The sequence below is a fragment of the Scyliorhinus canicula genome, chromosome 6, assembly GCF_902713615.1.
Source record: "Scyliorhinus canicula chromosome 6, sScyCan1.1, whole genome shotgun sequence".
NCBI classification, from domain to species: Eukaryota; Metazoa; Chordata; class Chondrichthyes; order Carcharhiniformes; family Scyliorhinidae; genus Scyliorhinus; species Scyliorhinus canicula.
Genome location: NC_052151.1, coordinates 11,372,872 through 11,393,228, shown reverse-complemented (window position 1 = coordinate 11,393,228; position 20,357 = coordinate 11,372,872). Strand labels below are relative to the sequence as shown.

Below are 20,357 nucleotides of genomic sequence, written 5' to 3'. Positions count from 1 at the left end.
TTCATCAACAGCTGATGGAGATGGTGGGTGATCTCTTCTCGTCCAAGTTTGAAAATCTCTGCTAGGATCCTGTCCATTCCTGCGGCTTAATGTGTTTAATGGTGTCTTCGACTTGGTCTGCACATGGTGAGAGTCCAAGATCATCTTTGATGGGGGGGTTGGGAATTTAACATATTGTCATTTAGGATTGTATCAGTTTAGGAGTTCATTGAAGTCTTCTCTGCATCGAAGGCCAATGTTTTCTCTGTCTCTCAAGGGGGTTCAACCGCACTCTGTACCGGTTTAAGGCAGAGGGAATTGGTCCATATGCTTTGGTGGCACTGAAGAAGCCCCGGGTGTCGTGCCTGTCAGCGAGGAGTTGCAGCTCATTAGCTTTCTCAGTCCACTGTTGGTTCTAGATTTCCCCGAGTTGTTCTCTGTACCTCTGCAGTGGCTGATTGATGAGCTCTCCTCTTTGTCTTTCTGGTTGTATCATTTTGCCAGGCGTGGAGAGCTTTACTCTTCTTATTGATGAGGTCTTAGATGGTGTGGTTGTTCTCGTTGATGCAGTCTTGGTGTTTCCTGGTCTTGTAGCCGATGGTTTCTTCACAGCTTGAGATGATGGCTATCTTCAGCTCTTTCCAGTTTTCTCCACCCTGTTAGAATGGACACCTTGGAGGTTTTAACGCAGACATTGTTGGGAATTCACTAACAAGCTTGGCTGTAGCAAGCCCCTCAACGTTGATCTTTTTTCTGAGCTATTTCTTCATCTTCTGCTACTTCTGGTGGAGTTTGATGAACATAGAGAAGTGGATGGGCAGGTGGTCTGACCAGGCATCTGCTCTGGTCAGTGCTTTGGTGGTGAGGGCATCGATGTGGTCTCAGGACCGGACGATGACAAAGTTGATGATGTGTTGGTGCAATGATCGTGGACGTGTCCGGGAAACCCTGAACTTGTCTTTTTGGTGGAACAGTGTGTTAATGATTACACGCTGGTGTTCCACAAATTTGGTGAGCAGGAGAACCCTGTTGGAGTTGCAATTCCCAACTCCTTCCATTCCGATAGTTCTTTTCCGGATTTGGAATCCTTCCCAACTCTGGAGTTGAAGTCCCCAAAGAGGATGATCATATCTTCTTTGGGAATTTTGGACAGTGCGGGGTCCAATGTGGAGTAGAAACCTTCTTTAGACCCATCATTGGCATCAAGGGTTGGGGCATAGGCACTCACGACCATTGCCTGCTGGTTCTTGGCAAGTTGTAGTTGGAGGGCTATGAGGTGCTCGCTTTTGCCGACAGGGAGCTCCGAGAGTTGGTTGATGAGTTTGTTCTTGATGACGGAACCAATGCCGTGTCCTGGGCTAATCCTCGGGTTTTCCTCTCCAGAAGTAAGTGTAGCCACTGCCATCTACCCTCCACTGCCCTCTGCCTGCAGGGCAGCGAGGTTATTGTTAAAATGTCTTGCGTTCACACAGCAAGGGTATTTCTCCGTTCCAGTCGATTGTTTTTCTCATTATCCAAGACTGTTTGTATATTCCAGGTTCTGAAATTGAGTTTAACTCTGATTCCCTGGCCGCAAGTAGATGAGCTGCTGGATGCAGTTTTCCAGCCAGATTAAGACGGAACAGACTATTTTTCGGGCATCTGTTCTAGTCCTTTCCCCAAGTGGGGTGAGCAGAGTGGATCCTGAAGAGGGCTGCCCAGTCGTGAGTAAAGCTGCCGCAACGTTCTCCTGTTCCTATTCTCAGAGCGAGACGACTGAATCAAACTCCACCGACTATATGCCAGTCCAAAGCTAGTGACTTCCAGACCTCACGGTCCTGTTCCCGTCACCCCTCGCCGATTACCGCAGGCCTTGTTTATTGGCGGTGTGCTGGTTTCCTCTCGGTAGACGTCTGGTGCGGGACATCTTTAAAGTGGGCATACCCTGTGCACATCAGACACTATTCTTGTGACTAGGGAACCTCGACGACTGGGATCTCCCTACTGCTGCAGCCGTCATCCGCCATCGCAACCATTGATGCCAAATGAGTATCCTGTGCCTGATGTGCTGTTACGAACTTGTTTTGGATTGTTTTGTCTAGTTCCTCCCCTCCGACCTTAACGTGATGGGTTACCCTACCGGGTTAGACTCCCGGGGCCTTGTTCTCTGGATCAACTGAACGATCAAGCTTCTCTTCAGCATGGCACGGTAGCAATTCAGGCAAAGGGAATTCCATCTACAGGTCTCAGCTACCCATACACATTCAAAAATTAACTTTCCCTTTAAGGCCCATCACATCGTAAGTGCCGAGCTGCCCAAATCCCAAACAAATTTGTATGTTATGAGGAAGTTCTTCAAAATCAGGGAGTAACTACACAGACTAATTATGATTCTACATTAAAGTGAAATTTTAAAAATAAACTTAAGCATAATCATAGAATCTCTACAGTGCAGTAGGAGACCATTCGGTCCATCGAGTCTGCACCGACCCTCTGAATGAGTACCCTACCTAGGTCCACTCTTCCGCTATATCCCCTGCAACTCCGTGACACCATTCCTGGGCACGCACAATTTAGCATGGCCAATCCACTTAACCTGGACATCCTTGGACTGTGGGAGGAAACCAGAGCACCCGGAGGAAACCCACGCAGACACGGGGAGAACGTGCAAATTCCACACACTCACCTAAGGCCGAAATTGAACCCTGGTCCCTGACGCTGTGAGGCAGCAGTGCTAACCACTGTGCTACCGTGCAGCTCCAACACTTCAAACAAAGAATACTTTGATACAGTTAACATCACTTTTTAAACCTTTACGAACAAATCGTGGCTTAAATAACTCCGAGCTAAACGTCCCTTTAATGAGAACAATTTTTATAGATTTTCAAATCTCTAACTTTCAGTAACTTTACCACACAATACAACACCCTATTTTTTGTAACTTTATGGCTATTATATTTTGAAATCAAACTTACACTACCTATCCTCCTCTATTTGCAATCTTCCAATTACATGTTCCCTTTTGAAATTCAGTAGCCAACTTAAAACCACCTCTTCACCGCATGTATATTGTTAAGTAAGTTCTCCTGGTACCCAGAGTTCATCAGTACACCACACTACTTGCCATCACGCCTTTCTTACTGATGTTTGTTCTTTACAGGCTTTCTGTTTCTAACCCATTAAACCAGTCACACCCCAATTAGCTGGTTTTCCAGTTTATACAATAATATTCCAAAATCAAATACTAAAACCCCTTTTTCCTGACATCAATCAAGTACCTTGAATCAATTTAGTGCCTTGTCTAAACTATTAATTTTAATTTAATTCATTTACTATTATAACTGCCCAAATTGATATTTTAAATACTTAGTTTAAACAAATGCCCTGGTTTAAAGAGAAATAGTCATCATTTAGTGACTTGCTTGATTTACTTTGACATAACACTTTGATGCCTTTTCTTTTTAACATGCTCAATTAGACTCATCCCTAACAAGTCCCCTAACGAAGGGCAGCAGGGTGGCACAAGGGTTAGCATTGCTGCCGCACAGCGCCAAGGTCCCAGGTTCAATTTCGGCCATTGGCCACAGTCTGTGTGGAGTTTGCACTTTCTCCCCGTGTCTGGGTGGGCTTCCTCCGGATGCTCCAGTTTAATCCCACAGTCCAAAAATATGTAGGTTAGGTGGATTGGCCATGCTAAATTGCCCCTTAGTGTCCAAAAAAGATAGGTGGGGTTACGGGGATAGGGTGGAGGCGTGGGCTCAAGGAAGCTCTTTCCAGGGGCCGGTGCAGACTTGTTGGGCTGAATTGCCTCCTGCACTGTAAATTCTATGGTTCCAACTCTATGCTACCATTTTTACTGCACTACTCTCCCTCAGCGCGGCACCTCTTTCTCTCTTTCCTTTTTATTTCTCACTCTCTCTTTTCTCCTCCCGTCTCCACTCCTCCCTCCCAGCAAGGTTCTCTCAGGTTCGCTCTTTCATACACGATCTTGTTCCAGCGCACATCATGACAGATTGTGAAATTTGAATTAATTAGAAATCTAGAATTAAAGTCTAATGATGAACCATGAGACCATTGGCGTAAAAGCCCACCTGGTTCACGACTGCCCTTTAGGGAAGGAAACCTGTCATCCTTGCCTGGCCTACATGTGACTCCAGACCCACAGCAATGTGCCCTCAGTGATGGGTAAGAAATGCTGGGCCAGTTAGAGACACCCATGATTTATAAAAAAAGTGCACTGTAGTAAATGCATTTCATAGTTCGCTACTTTGGAGGGAATCAGCATCTGATATGATTTCCACCACAGAGGCTAAATGTGTTAAAAATCTTTACAAAAGCTCCTGTCAAGTCTCAAAATCACAGAGTGATACAGTGTAGAAGCGGCCCATCTGCCCGAGTCTGCACTGATGCATGAAAAAAACCTTTCATGTCTACCTAATCCCATTTGCCAGCACTTGACCCATAGCTTTGAATGTTATGAAGTGCCAAGTGCTCCATCCAGGTACTTTGTAACAGATAAGAGGCAACCCATGCGTACCACCCTCCAGGCACACACTACTGTGAATATTTTGTTTTGTGATTTTACATTGACTAGCAGTGCTGGCTGTCTGGGGGAAAAAAAAGCTTTTGAAGGTTGACAAAAGTATCTGCACCTACTCAACTGCATTGATTGACGGGCAATGTGCTTTTGAAATGGAAATGAAACACCACTCGGTTAAGTGGTGTTTAAGCAGGTGGTCCACTGACCCAAGACCTATTATGGGCAGTGCGGTGACACAGTGGTTAGCTCTGCCTCAGAGCGCCAGGGATCCGGGTTCAATTCCGGCCTTGGGTGACTGTTTGTATGGAGTTTGCACATTCTCGCCGCGTGTGCGTTCCTCTGGGTGCTCCGGTTTCCTCCCACAGTCCAAAGATGTGCAGGTTAGGTGGACTCGCCATGCTAAATTGCCCCTTAGTGTCACAAAACAATGTGTATGTTAGGTTACGGGGAAGGGTGAGTGAGTGGGCCTGGGTGGGGTACTGTTTCAGAGGGACCGTGCACGTCGATGAGCCATATAGCCTCCTGTACTGTAGGGATTCTGTGAAACTTTTCAGAGGATGTAATAACAGAATATGCCTTTGTTGTAGTTCCTTGTTTATTTACAAACCTAAAAGGCACTTAAAAGATTATATATTTAACCGTCTTTTGCCCAGTATCAATTATATGTTTGAATTCAGCATTTTTATAGATTTAGAGGTTTATTTTTTGCAGTGATTTAAAAATAATTCCCACTTGATGCAAGAGGACTGAGTGACTGACTGGTTATGGAGGTACATTGGGGCTTGGAGGTGACATTGGGCTGTGTGGGGGTTGGGTGGCAAAGGAACATGGGGCCATGGGAAATAGTAGGAGTGACCTCCCAAGCCTGCTCTGCCATTCAGTTGGATCATGGCTGAAGTATCTCATTGCCATTTTCTTGCACTATGCCCATGTTAAGGGGCTGGTTTAGCTCAGTGGGCTAAACAGCTGGCCTGTAATGCAGAATAAGGCCAGCAGAGCGGGTTCTATTCCTGTACCGGCCTCCCCGAACAGGTGCCGGAATGTGGCGAATAGAGGCTTTTTACAGTAACTTCACTGAAGCCGACCTGTGACAATAGCGATTATTATTATGTCTTTTGATGTCTTTCTTATCTAGAATGCTGGAGTATACTCAATGTCTGAGTTTCCACAGCCCTCTGAGGCAGAGAATGCCAAAGATTCCCCACCCTCTGACTGAAAAAATTGTTCCTCATCTCAATCTTAAATTCCTACCCCGTATTCGGGGATTGCATCCCCTAGTTCCAACCCCCATCCCCCACCACCAGGGGAGACATCCTTGCTGCATCTACCCATCCATTCTCTTAAACTCTTAGAGAATACAGTCCCAGTCTCCTCAATCTCTGCTCACAGGGAATCCTGCCCTAGCTGATCTGTACTGACATGGGTGACCTGAGGTGTCACATGATGGAGGGAGGGAGGTGTGGGGGGAAATGTTTATGTCGTTTAAAGAATATTGGGAGCTAGACTACTCTGTTGGAGTAATCGACCTGCTTCTCCACGTATATTCCTCACCAACTCCGTCACAGCTCGCAAAATGCACTGAGAGCCCTGTTAGGAAAGAGTCAATGTTCCCCAATGCCTCAGTCCGAATTTGAGCTATAATTGTTTAACAGACCACACCAATTGTTCGATAGACTGCACACATATATAATGGTAGCACTGTGCTGTTGAATGAGAAGCGATTGTCGAGCAATTGAAGAAGTCAAGACTTGCTTTCCAGTTTTTATTACTGAGACACCATCGGAATTAAACAATGGTTTCTGCAAACAAGTAAAAAAAAAAATAGATTGCAAACTAAGATTTCTTGGACGAAAGACTATATTCTGAATTCCAACCTTGAAGAGTGATTGGGATTAACTTGGAAACCAAATTGGGCATGTTGGGCGGCACGATAGCACAGTGGTTAGCACTGTTGCTTCGCAGTGCCATGGTCCCAGGTTCGATTCCCGGCTTGGGTCACTGTCTGTGTGGAGCCTGCATGTTCTTCCCGTTTCTGCGTGGGTTTCCTCTGAGTGCTCCGGTTTCCTCCCACAAGTCCCGAAAGACATGTTAGGTAATTTGGACATTCTGAATTCTCCCTCTGTGTACCCAAACATGTGCTGGAATGTGGCGATGAAGGGATTTTCACAGTAACTTAATTGCAGTGTTAATTTAAGTCTACGTGTGACACTAATAAAGATTATTAAATGGTTGAGTCCAAGGGTAGAGGCTATGACTACCTACCATTAATTTCTGGGCATCAATCCTATACCAATAGAAGAATGAGGTTGTCATGTGGACAATGGTTAGTCCTTGCCCAAGGGAAAACCAGGAATGGCCCTGGCACTTTCCACTCTCGTGCAAAAGCAAAATATGATACAAGGTATTCTCCCAATTGGAGCCAGTACATTTGAACTCGGATGAGTTTAGTATAGGGCTAAATCGCTGGCTTTGAAAGCAGACCAAGGCAGGCCAGCAGCACGGTTCAATTCCCGTACCAGCCTCCCTGAACAGGCGCCTGAATGTGGCGACTAGGGGCTTTTCACAGTAACTTCATGATCTTCATGTCGTCTTTGTCAACAGGAATAGTGCCGGAAGACTGGAGGATAGCAAATGTTGTCCCCTTGTTCAAGAAGGGGAGTAGAGACAACCCTGGTAATTATAGACCTGTGAACCTTACTTCGGTTGTGGGTAAAATGTTGGAAAAGGTTATAAGAGATAGGGTTTATAATCATCTTGAAAAGAACAAGTTGATTAGCGATACTCAACACGGTTTTGTGAAGGGTAGGTCATGCCTCACAAACCTTATTGAGTTTTTTGAGAAGGTGACCAAACAGGTGGATCAGGGTAAAGCTGTTGATGTGGTGTATATGGATTTCAGTAAGGCGTTTGATAAGGTTCCCCATGGTAGGCTATTGCAGAAAATACGGAAGTATGGGATTGAAGGTGATTTAGTGGTTTGGATCAGTAATTGGCTAGCTGAAAGAAGACAGAGGGCGGTGGCTGATGGCAAATGTTCATCCTGGAGTTCAGTTACTAGTGGTGTACCGCAAGGATCTGTTTTGGGGCCACTGCTGTTTCTCATTTTTATAAATGACCTGGAAGAGGGTGAAGAAGGATGGGTTAGTAAATTTGCAGATGACACGAAGGTCGGTGGAGTTGTGGATAGTGCTGAAGGATGTTATAGATTACAGAGGGAGATAGATAAGCTGCAGAGCTGGGCTGAGAGGTGGCAGATGGAGTTTAATGCGGAAAAGTGTGAGGTGGTTCACTTTGGAAGGAGTAACAGGAATGCAGAGTACTGGGCTAATGGCAAGGTTCTTGGTAGTGTAGATGAACAGAGAGATCTCGGCATCCAGGTACATAAATCCCTGAAAGTTGCCACCCAGGTTAATAGGGCTGTTAAGAAAGCATATGGTGTGCTAGCCTTTATCAGTAGGGGTATTGAGTTTCGGAGCCACGAGGTCATGCTGCAGCTGTACAAAACTCTGGTGCGGCCGCACCTGGAGTACGTGCAGTTCTGGCCACCACATTATAGGAAGGATGTGGAAGCTTTGGAAAGGGTTCAGAGGAGATTTACTAGGATGTTGCCTGGTATGGAGGGAAGGTCTTACGAGGAAAGGCTCAGGGAATTGAGGTTGTTTTCGTTAGAGAGGAGAAGGTTAAGAGGTGACTTAATTGAAGCACACAAGATGATCAGAGGATTAGATAGGGTGGACAGTGAGAGTCTTTTTCCTCGGATGGTGATGACCAACATGAGGGGACATAGCTTTAAATTGAGGGGTGATAGATATAGGACAGATGTCAGAGGCAGTTTCTTTACTCAGAGAGTAGTAGGAGTGTGGAACGCCCTGCCTGCAACAGTAATAGACTCGCCAAATTTAAGGGCATTTAAGTGGTCACTGGATAGACATATGGATGAAAATGGAATAGTGTAGGTCAGATAGGCTTCAGATGGTTTCACAGGTCGGCGCAACATCGAGGGCCGAAGGGCCTGTACTGCGCTGTAATGTTCTATGTTCATTTGAAGCCTACTTGTGAAAATAAGCGATTTTCATTTTTCATTTCATTTTCATTACATTATTAACTTTCATCAATAAGATTTACAAAAAGAATGACTTACTAAGTGCTTATGGGGCCTGCTCAGGTTTTGACAAATTTGGAAAATGGGCGAATACCTCCATAGAAGAGTATAGAATGGAATTTAGCAGACTGTACGCAAGGCTGCAAAAACTCAGTCTAGAAATTCCTTAGTCAGTGCTGCCATTCAAGTGATTAAAGAGATAGGAACAAACCCTTTAGAAAATCGCATTACAATCAGGCAGAGTCAATATGGTTTTGTGATCGGGAAACCATTTTTGATAAATTTATTTAAGTTCTTTTAACGAGCAGAGTGAATAAGGGGAAATTTGTTTGCATTTTCCAAAACATTTTTGATAAAGTGCCATATTACTGTACAAGCTGAGAGCATATGGCGTTGGGGCTGATACATAAGCTGGGAAAGAAGATTGGCTATGTTCACAGAACATCCTGGCTCGGTCACCATTTGTTGCCCAGCCCTACTTGCCCATGAGAAGGTGGTGGTGAGCTGCTGTCTTGCACTGTGAGTGAATGTTTAAAGTGGTGAATAGGGTGCCAGTCAATTAGGCTGCTTTGCCCTTTATAGTGTCAAGCTTCTTGAGTGTTGTTGGAGCTGCACTCGTCCAGGCAAATCGAGACTATTCCATCACATTCCTGACTTGTCTTGTGGACAGGCTTTGGGGAGTCGGGAGGTGAATTATTCTCCACAGAATGCCCAGCCTCTGACCTGCTCTTACAGCCACAATATTAATGTGGCTAGTCCAGTTCAGTTGGTGGTCATTGGCAATGCCCAGGATGTTGATAGTGGGGGATTCAATGATGGTAATGCCATTGAATCAAGGATCATTGGGTGGATTCTCTCTTGTTGAGGCTGGTCATTGCCTGGCACTTGAGAATGTAACTTGCCACTTATCAAACCAAACCTGGATATTGTCCAGGTCTTGCTGCATTTGGACACGGATTGCTTCAGTATCTGAGGAGTCGCGAATGGTGCTGAACATTGTGTAGTCATCTGCAAATATCCCACTTCTCACCTGATGATGGAAGGGAGGTCGTTGATGAAGCAGCTGAAGATGGTTGGGCCTGGGACTCTACCCTGAGGAACTCCCGCAGTGATTTCCTAGAGCTGAGATGATTGATCTCCAACCACCACAGCCATCTTCCTTTGTGCCAGGTATGACTCCAACCAGTGGAGAGTGTTCCCCCTGATTCCCATTGACTCCAGTCTAGCTAAGGCTCTTTGATGTCATACCCTCAATGCTGCCTTGATGTCGAGGGCAGTCACTCTTAAGTCACCTCTGACATTCAGCTCTTTTGTTCATGTTGAAGTAAGGCTGTAATGAGGTCAGGAGCTGAGTGACCCCAGCGGAACCCAAACTGAGTGGCTGTGAGCATGTCACTGCTGAGTAAATGCTGCTTGATAGTGTTGTCGACAACCTCTTCACTCACTTTGTTGTTGATCAAGAGCAGACTGATGGGGTGGCAATTGGCCAGGTTGGATTTGACCATTTCCAATTTTTCACATTGCCAGATGGATGCAAGTGTTGTAGTTGCACTCGAATAGATTGGCTAGCGGAATGTCTAATTCTAGAGCACAGGCCTTCAGTTACTGTCACAATGTTGTCAGGGATGTTGCCATGCTAACTAGGGCAGCACGGTAGCACAAGTGGATAGCACTGTGGCTTCACAGCTCCAGGGTCCCAGGTTCGATTCCCCGTTGGGTCACTGTCTGTGTGGAGTCTGCACGTTCTCCCCGTGTCTGCGTGGGTTTCCTCCGGTTGCTCCGGTTTCCTCCCACAGTCCAAAGACGTGCAGGTTAGGTGGATTGGCCAGGCTAAATTGCCCTTAGTGTCCAAAAAGGTTAGGTGGGGTTATTGGGTTAAGTGGGATAGGGTGAAAGTGAGGGCTTAAGTGGGTCGGTACAGACTCGATGGGCTGAATGGCCTCCTCCTGCACTGTATGTTCTATGTAAAACTAACAGGAAAGAGTGAGGATAAATGGGTCATTTTCAGAATGGCAAACTAACTGGTGGAGTACCACTGGAATCAGTGCTGGGGCTTCAGCTACTTACTTACCATCTGTATTGATGACTTGGATGAAGTGACTGAACGTACAACCGGATTTGCTGATATAAAAATAGGTAGGAAACAGAGTTGTGAGGATACAAATCATTTGCAAATTAATATAGATGGAGTAAATGAGTGGGCAAACAATTAGCAGATGGAGTATAATGTGGGAAAATGTGAGGCTATCTACTTTGGCAGGAAGACTAGAAAAGCAGAATATTACTTAAAGAGAGCGAATGCTGCAGTACAGAGGGATTTGGGCGCCTTGAACGAGAACCATGAGATTAACATGTAGATACAGCGAGCAATTGGGTCAATGGAATGTTGGCTTTTATTGCAAGAACGATGGAGTATAAAGTAGGGAAGTTTGCTTATTGTTAGGACCACACCTCTGCCCACTGTTTCCTTTTAGTCAGCCAATCTTCTATCCATGGCAATATGCTCCCTGCGCCATCAACTTTTATTTTCCACAATGATCTTTGATGTGGCAGATATCAAATGCCTTCAGAAAATCAAAGTATATTATTACATCCACCAGTTTGCCTTAAATCGTTTTTAAAGTACAAGAAGTAAAGTAAGGTCCCTAGTATAAAAATGAAGGCAATATTTTAATGGTAAGTTATGGCAGCTTGGCCACATGGAATGTTCCTCTTGTGCGATGTGCTCCAAGGTTGTTGATAACATAAAACCTGGTGGGAATGTGAGTGGTGTGGAGGAAGGTAAAGTGGCTTCAAGGCGATTTAGAAAAGTGGTGAACAAATATGTGGCAGATACAGTATACGAAATTAAATGAAAATCGCTATTGTCACGAATAGGCTTCAATGAAGTTACTGTGAAAAGCCCCTAGTCGCCACATTTCCAGTGCCTGTTCGGGGAGGCTGGTACGGGAATTGAACCGTGCTGCTGGCCTGCCTGGGTGTGCTTTAAAAGCCAGAGAATTAGCCCAGTGTGCTAAACCAACCTTGTGCTGTACTGTGTATAAATGTGAAGTTATCCATTTCAGTGGGAAAACAGAATGGCAGACTATTATTTAAATGGTGATAGATTCGGAAACGCTGACGTACAAAGGGACCTGGGTGTCTTAGTACACCCGTCACTGAGAGTAAGCAGGCAGCCAGCAAGCAGTTAGGAAGGCAAATGGTATGTTGGCCTTCATTGTAAGAGGATCTGAGTATAGGAGCAGGGATGTCTTACTGCAGTTGTACGGGGCCTTGGTGAGACCACACCTGGGATATTGTGTGCCGTTTTTGGAAAGGATATACTGGCTGTAGAGGGAGAGTGAAGCAAAGATTCACCAGATTGAATCCGAGGATGGTAGGATTATCAAAATGACGACAGATTCGGTCGTCTGGGCCTGTATCAGGGAATTTAGAAGAATGGGAGGGATTAATTGAAATGTTTAAAATTCTGACAGGACTAGACAGACTGGATACAGGGATGGTGTTTCCACTGGCTGGGCGGGGTGATGTTTCTCTGGCTGGGCGGGATGGTGTTTCCTCTGGCTGGGCGGGGTGATGTTTCCTATGGCTGGGCTGGATGGTGTTTCCTATGGCTGGGCGGGATGGTGTTTCCTCTGGCTGGGCGGGTGGTGTTTCCTCTGGCTGGGCGGGATGGTGTTTCTCTGGCTGGGCGGGATGGTGTTTCCTCTGGCTGGGGGATGGTGTTTCCTCTGGCTGGGGTGATGTGTTTCTCTGGCTGGGCGGGATGGTGTTTCCTATGGCTGGGCGGGCTGGTGTTTCCTCTGGCTGGGGGGGTGGTGTTTCCTCTGGCTGGGCGGGATGGTGTTTCCCTCTGGCTGGTGCGGGATGGTGTTTTCCCTCTGGCTGGGCGGGATGGTTGTTTCCTCTGGCTGGGCGGGGTTGGTGTCCCTCTGGCTGGGCGGGGTGGTGTTTCCTCTGGCTGGGCGGGGTGGTGTTCCCTCTGGTGGGAGGGGTGGTGTTTCCTCTGGCTGGGCAGGATGGCGTTTCCTCTGGCTGGGCGGGATGGTGTTTCCTCTGGCTGGGCGGGATGGTGTTCCTCTGGCTGGCGGGATGGTGTTCTCTGGCTGGGCGGGATGGTGTTTCCCTGGCTGGGAGGGATGGTGTTTCCCCATGGCTGGGGGGATGGTGTTTCTCTGGATGGGCGGGATGGTGTTTCCTCTGGCTGGGCGGGATGGTGTTTCCTCTGGCTGGGCGGATGGCTGTTTTCGTCTGGCTGGCTGGGGGGTGGTGTTTCCTCTGGCTGGGGGGATGGTGTTTCCTCTGGCTGGGGGGATGGTGTTTCCTCTGGCTGGGCGTGGGTGGTGTTTCCTCTGGCTGGCGGGGTGGTGTTTCCTCTGGCTGGGCGGGGTGGTGTTTTCACTGGCTGGGCGGGGTGGTGTTCCTCCGACTGGGCGGGATGGTGTTTCCTCTGGCTGGGCGGGATGGTGTTTCCTCTGGCTGGGCTGGGGTTGGTGTTTCCTCTGGCTGGGCGGGGTGGTGTTTCCTCTGGCTGGGCGGTGTGGTGCAGCCTACCACTGCAACAGGTCCACAGCAGGTCCTTGTTCCATGGCCCTGCACTCTACCCTGGAATACCTAGATAACAAGGACACTGATGTCAGACTCCTATTATCGACTAAGCTCAGCCTTCAACACCATCATTCCTATGAAACTCATCTCCAAACTCCGTTGCCTTGGCTTCGGCTCCTCCCTCTGCGACTGGATCCTGAACTTTCTAACCCACAGGCCACAATCAGTAAAGATAGGCAACAACACCTCCTCCACGATCATCCTCAACACCGGTGCCCCACAAGGCTGTGTCCTCAGCCCCCTACTATATTCATACACCTAAGACTGGCGCCAAATCCCCCCCCAACTCGATTTTCAAATTTGCTGATGACACCACCGTAGTGAAGCCGGATTTCAAACAATGACGAGACAAAGTACAGGAATGAGATAGAGAATCTGGTGAAACTGGTGCAACGACAGCTAATCTCTCCCTCAATGTCAATAAAACAAGGAGATTGTCATCGACTTCAGAAAGTGTAGTGGAGAACATGCCCCTGTCTACAATCAATGTGAACAAAGTAGAAAGGTCCGAGAGCTTCATGTTTTAGGTGTACTGATCACCAACAGTCTGTCTTGGTCCCCCCATGCCGAACACAAAGTTAAGAAAGCCCACCAACGATTCTACTTTCTCAGAAGACTAAGGAAATTTGGCATGTCAGCTACAACCCTCACCAACTTCTACAGATCACCATAGGAAGCATTCTTTCTGGTTGTATCACAGCTTGGTATGGAGCCTGCTCTACCCAAGACCGCAGGAAACTACAAAAGGTTGTGAATTTAGTCCAGTCCATCACGCAAACCAGCCTCTCATTCATCGACTCTGTCTACAATTCCCGCTGCCTCGGAAAGGCAGCCAGCACAATTAAGGGCCCCACGGCATCCCGGACATACTATCTTATTCCACTTTCCTCCTGTCAGGAAAAAGATACAACAGTTGAGGTCACATACCAACCGACTCAAGAACACCTTCTTCCCTACTGCCGTCAGACTTTTGAATGGAACTACCTCGTATTAGTTGATGCTTTCTTTACACCTTGCTATAACATTATATTTTGCAGTCTCCCTTCCTTCCCTATGTATGGTATTCATTGTTTGTACAGCATGCAAGAAACAATAAACTTGTTCACTGTCTACTAATGCATGTGACAATAATAAATCAAATCAATCAAAAAATATATTTCCTCTGGCGGGCGGGATGATGTTTCCTCTGGCTGGCGGGTGGTGTTTCCTCGGCTGGGCGGGATGGTGTTCCCTGGCTGCGGGCGGATGGTGTTTCCTCTGGCTGGGCGGGATGGGTTTCCTCTGGCGGGCGGGATGGGTTTCCTCTGGCTGGGCGGGCTGGTATTTCCTCTGGCTGGGCGGGCTGGTGTTTCCTCTGGCTGGGTGGGTGGTGTTTATCCTCTGGCTGGGCGGCATGGTGTTTCCCTCTGGCTGGGCGGGGTGGTGTTTCCTCTGGCTGGGCGGGGTGGTGTTTCCTCTGGCTGGGCGGGGTGGTGTTCCTCTGGCTGGGCGGGGTGGTGTTTCCTCTGGCTGGGCGGGTGTGTTGTTTCCTCTGGCTAGGCGGATGGTGTTTCCTCTGGCTGGGCGGGGGTGGTGTTTCCTCTGGCTGGGACCAATGGTGTTTCCTCTGGCTGGCGGGGTGGTGTTTCCTCGGGCTGGACGGGATGGTGTTTTCTCTGGCTGGGCGGGGTGGTGTTTCCTCTGGCTGGGCGGGGTGGTTGTTTCCTCTGTCTGGGCGGGATGGGTTTTCCTCTGGCTGGGCGGGTTGGTGTTTCCTCGGGCTGGACGGGATGGTATTTCCTCTGGCTGGGCGGGGTGATGTTCCCTCTGGCTGGGCGGGATGGTGTTTCCTCTGGCTGGGGCGGATGGTTTTCCTCTGGCTGGTGGGATGGTGTTTTCCTGGCTGCGGGATGATGTTTCCTCTGGCTGGGCGGGATGGTGTTCCTCTGGCTGGGCGGGATGGTGTTTCCTCTGGCTGGGCGGGGTGATGTTCCCTCTGGCTGGGCGGGGTGGTGTTTCCTCTGGCTGGCGGGTTGGTGTTTCTCTGGCTGGGCGGGATGGTGTTTCCTCTGGCTGGGCGGGGTGGTGTTTCCTCTGGCTGGGCGGGGTGGTGTTTCCTCTGGCTGGGCGGGGTGGTGTTTCCTCTGGCTGGGCGGGGTGGTGTTTCCTCTGGCTGGGCGGGGTGGTTTTTCCTCTGGCTGGGCGGGTTGGTTTTCCTCTGGCTGGGCGGGATGGTGTTTCCTCTGGCTGGGCGGGATGGTGTTTCCTCTGGATGGGCGGTATGGTGTTTCCTCTGGATGGGCGATCTAGAACAAGGGGTTAAAGTTTCAGGGTATGGGCCTTAGAATCCCTATATACATATTGAGTATGTATAGTACAACAGACCTGCTGTACTGCAGTGTCGGCTTTAGGAGAGAAGGGGTCATATAAAATGGGGGCTTTCCCAGATTGTACCATTCGAATGTTGATTTAGCCGCAGTGAGAGGTTGAGAAATTGGGTTCTAAGGACTTGTGGTTTTTGATTTAACTGTCGTGACAGCCCAAACCCTTTCACTGGTGTGCGAGGGTGTGATTTATGTGATGGTGCGAGGGTGTGATTTATGTGATGGTGCGATTTATATGATGGTGCGAGGGTGTGATTTATGTGATGTGCGAGGGTGTGATTTATGTGATGGGTGGTGCGAGGGGTGTGATTTATGTGATGGGGTGGTGCGAGGGTGTGATTATGTGATGGGTGGTGCGAGGGTGTGATTTATTGATGGGTGGTGCGAGGGTGTGATTTATGTGATGGGTGGTGCGAGGGTGTGATTATGTGTGTGTGGTGCGAGGGTGTGATTTATGTGATGGTGCGAGGGTGTGATTTATGTGATGGTGCGAGGGTGTGATTTATGTGATGGTGCGAGGGGTGTGATTTATGTGTGTGTGGTGCGAGAGTGTGATTTATGTGATGGTGCGAGGGGTGTGATTCATGTGATGGTGCGAGGGTGTGATTTATGTGATGGTGCAAGGGTGTGATTATGTGATGGGTGGTGCGAAGGTGTGGATTTATGTGATGGTGCGAGGGTGTGATTTATGTGATGGTGCAGGGTGTGATGTATGTGATGGTGCGAGCGTGTGATTTATGTGATGGTGCGAGGGTGTGATTTAGGTGATGGTGCGAGGGTGTGATTTATGTGATGGTCCAAGGGGTGTGATTTATGTGATGGTGCGAGGGGTGTGATTTATGTATGGTGCAAGGGTGTGATTTATGTGATGGTGGCGAGGGTGTGATTTATGTGATGGTGCGAGGGTGTGATTTATGTGATGGTGCGAGGGTGTGATTTATGTGATGGTGCGAGGGTGAGGGTGTGATTTATGTGTGTGGGGTGCAAGGGTGTGATTTATGTGATGGTGCGAGGGTAGATTTATGTGATGGTGCAAGGGTGTGATTTATGGGATGGTGCGAGGGTGTGATTTATGTGATGGGTAGTGCGTGGGTGTGATTTATGTGTATGGTGCGAGGGTGTGATTTATGTGATGGTGCGAGGGTGTGGATTATGTGATGGTGGTGCGAGGGCGTGATTTATGTGATGGTGCGAGGGTGTGATTTATTGTGATGGTGCGAGGGGTGTGATTTATGTGATGGTGCGAGGGTGTGATTTATGTGATGGTCCAAGGGTGTGATTTATGTGATGGTGCGAGGGTGTGATTTATGTGATGGTGCGAGGGTGTGATTTATGTGATGGTGCGAGGGTGTGATTTATGTGATGGTGCGAGGGTGTGATTTATGTGATGGTGCGAGGGTGTGATTTATGTGATGGTGCGAGGGTGTGATTTATGTGATGGTCCAAGGGTGTGATTTATGTTATGGTGCGAGGGTGTGATTATGTGATGGTGCAGGGTGTGATTTATTGATGATGGGTGCGAGGGTGTGATTTATGTGATGGTGCGAGGGTGAGGGTGTGATTTATGATGGTGCGAGGGTGTGATTTATGTGATGGTGCGAGGGTGTGATTTATGTGATGGGTAGTGCGTGGGTGTGATTTATGTGATGGTGCGAGGGTGTGATTTATGTGATGGTGCGAGGGTGTGATTTATGTGATGGTGCGAGGGTGTGATTTATGTGATGGGTGGTGCGAGAGCGTGATTTATGTGATGGTGCGAGGGTGTGATTTATGTGATGGTGCGAGGGTGTGATTTATGTGATGGGGGTGCGCGAGGGTGTGATTTATGTGATGGTGCGAGGGTGTGATTTATGTGATGGTGCGAGGGTGTGATTTATGTGATGGTGCGAGGGTGTGATTTATGTGATGGTGCGAGGGTGTGATTTATGTGATGGTGCGAGGGTGTGATTTATGTGATGGTGCGGGGGGTGTGATTTATGTGATGGTGAGAGGGTGTGATTTATGTGATGGTGCGAGGGTGTGATTTATGTGATGGTGCGAGGGTGAGATTTATATGATGGTGCGAGGGTGTGATTTATGTGATGCGAGAGTGTGATTTATGTGATGGTGCGAGGGTGTGATTTATGTGATGGTGCGAGGGTGTGATTTATATGATGGTGCGAGGGTGTGATTTATGTGATGGGTGGTGCGAGAGTGTGATTTATGTGATGGTGCGAGGGTGTTTTATGTGATGGTGCGAGGGTGTGATTTATGTGATGGGTGGTGCGAGAGTGTGATTTATGTGATGGTGCGAGGGTGTGATTTATGTGGTGGTGCGAGGGTGTGATTTATGTGATGGTCCAAGGGTGTGATTTATGTGATGGTGCGAGGGTGTGATTTATATGATGGTGCGAGGGTGTGATTTATGTGATGGTGCGAGGGTGTGATTTATGTGATGGTGCGAGGGTAGATTTATGTGATGGTGCGAGGGTGTGATTTAGTGATGGTGCGAGGGTGTGATTTTGTGATGGTGCGAGGGTGTGATTTAGTGATGGTGCGAGGGTGTGATTTATGTGATGGTGCGAGGGTGTGATTTATGTGATGGAGCGAGGGTTGATTGTTATGTGATGGGTGGTGCGAGGAGGCGTGATTTATGTGATGGGTGGTGCAGAGGGTTTGAGTTTATGTGATGGTGCAGGGTGTGATTTAGTGTGATGGGTGGTGCGAGGGCGTGATTTATGTGATGGTTGTGGCGAGGGCCTGAGTTATGTGAGTGGAGGTGGGTGGAGAGGAGATATGACTGTGAACCGGGTTTCCTAAGTGATTATACTGTATTCCGCTTCATTTTTAGGTTTTCTGGCACCAGTTGAACATAACATATTGGTGCACTGCACATGATTGAGATCATTGGAGATGATCAAGTGGACAGGTGAGAAAGGAATCGCAGAGAAAAGCTTCTTCATTGGCTGAGAACCTCAGACTAAACACAGGTACTGTGTGAGCAAATAGAACGGTATAGGACATGACTTACCCTGTGATATACTTACCGTGCTATAACTGTGCTATACTAAGACCTTACCTATATCCCAAGGGGATCTGCAGCACTTGCACAAGTTGCTAATTCTTTTGAGAGCTAGGGAGGTGATTGAACATAACTTCTGGCAGGAGACATTGACTAACCAAAAGGCACAGGAACTGTGACTGATTTTTACCTGTTCCTAGCCCAGGATCACTGTGGATAATTGTCAATTTCCTTGCTACCGCCAGCTGATGTCAGCTATGTGGGCCAAGTGGTAAATCTCATGGAGATTCAACACAAAATGCTCTCGTTCATTCCAAAACACCTGCATGTGGGAATATGGAATTCAAAGGGTTTAAACGAAATAGTTGGACAAGGGTTCAAATTTGGAAAGAATAGAGAAAAGACAGAGGAAGGTAATAATATGGGAAATTATAATTACACCATAACAGGATGGGACGGAGTACAAATCTGAGTGTAAATCAGCAGATCAGGCTAGAGATTACAAAATAATAACGGACAAAACTAAAGGCTCTGCAACTGAATGGATGTGTAATTCAGAACAAAGCAGGTGAACTGATAATGCAAATAGAAATAAGACAATCGGATAGCTGCTCCAGAGGACACGGCTGCAGCCGCCCAGAGACACGGCTGCAGCCGCCCCAGAGACACGGCTGCAGCCGCCCCAGAGACACGGCTGCAGCCGCCCCAGAGACACGGCTGCAGCCGCCCCAGAGACACGGCTGCAGCCGCCCCAGAGACACGGCTGCAGCATGACATTGTTTGGGTCCTGAAAATTGAAGGGTATATGACATTTAGGAAGGACCATAAAGCTAGGAAAAGGTGGAAGGGGGGTGGCTCTGTTAATTAATAATGGTATTAGCGCAGTTGAGAAGAGACGGCCTTTTTAGCGCAGTAGATAGGGGTAGACATTTGGCTAGCTAACAGGAAACAGTGCGTAGGCATTAAAGAGTCATTTTCTGGTTGGCAATGCATAATGGGTGTGTTTCTTGGGATATTGGGACACAGGAATTTAGAAAAAACCCAATTTCCTTAACATTTCTTCATAACTTTGATTCCTGGAATCGACTGCTATATATTTTTTTGACCTTCTCGAAGACAACATAATAGTAATCGCTTATTGTCACAAGTAGGCTTCAAATGAAGTTCCTGTGAAAAGCCCCATTCCGGCTCCTGTTCGGGGAGGCTGGTACTGGAATTGAACCCCAGCTGCTGACCTTGTTCTGCATTACGAGCCAGCTGTTTAGCCCACTGTGCTAAACTAGCCCCTAATACATAATATACATCAGTGCCATAATGAGCAATATTTCACAATACTGCATCATTGTGCCAGAGTTCACTGATTTCCACCTCCATAACTCCAAATTCAAGAACAAGAACAAAGAATACAGCACAGGAACAGGCCCTTCGGCCCTCCAAGCCTGCGCCGATCACGTGTCTTATCTAGACTAACCGCCTGTATCCTTCTACCCGTCTGTTCATGTGTGTCTATCCAGATCAGTCTTAAAGGTCGCTAACGTATCTGCCTCAACCACCTCACTTGCAGTGCACTACATGCCACCACCACCCTCTGTGTTAAAAAAACTTCCCCGCACATCTCCACTGAACCTCTCCCTCATCACCTTGAACTTGTGCCCCCTTGTAATTGTCATTTCCACACTGGGAAAAAGCCTCCAACTGTTCACCCTATCTATACCCCATATAATTTAATAAACTTCTATCAGGTCGCCCCTCAGCCTCCGTCTCTCTGGGGAGAACAATCCCAGT

General features: G+C 47.7%; 1 protein-coding gene across 1 annotated transcript in view; it reads left to right on the top strand.

The window, feature by feature from the left end:
* Window positions 1-18,486, top strand: part of LOC119966978 (cullin-9-like) — a 111,366-nt gene extending 92,880 nt beyond the window's left edge. The window contains exon 5 of the mRNA XM_038798953.1: window positions 18,402-18,486. Coding sequence (XP_038654881.1) covers window positions 18,402-18,452 — 51 coding nt within the window. The 3' untranslated portion in view covers window positions 18,453-18,486. The remainder of the gene's footprint in view (window positions 1-18,401) is intronic.
* Window positions 18,487-20,357: the final 1,871 nt, after the last annotated feature.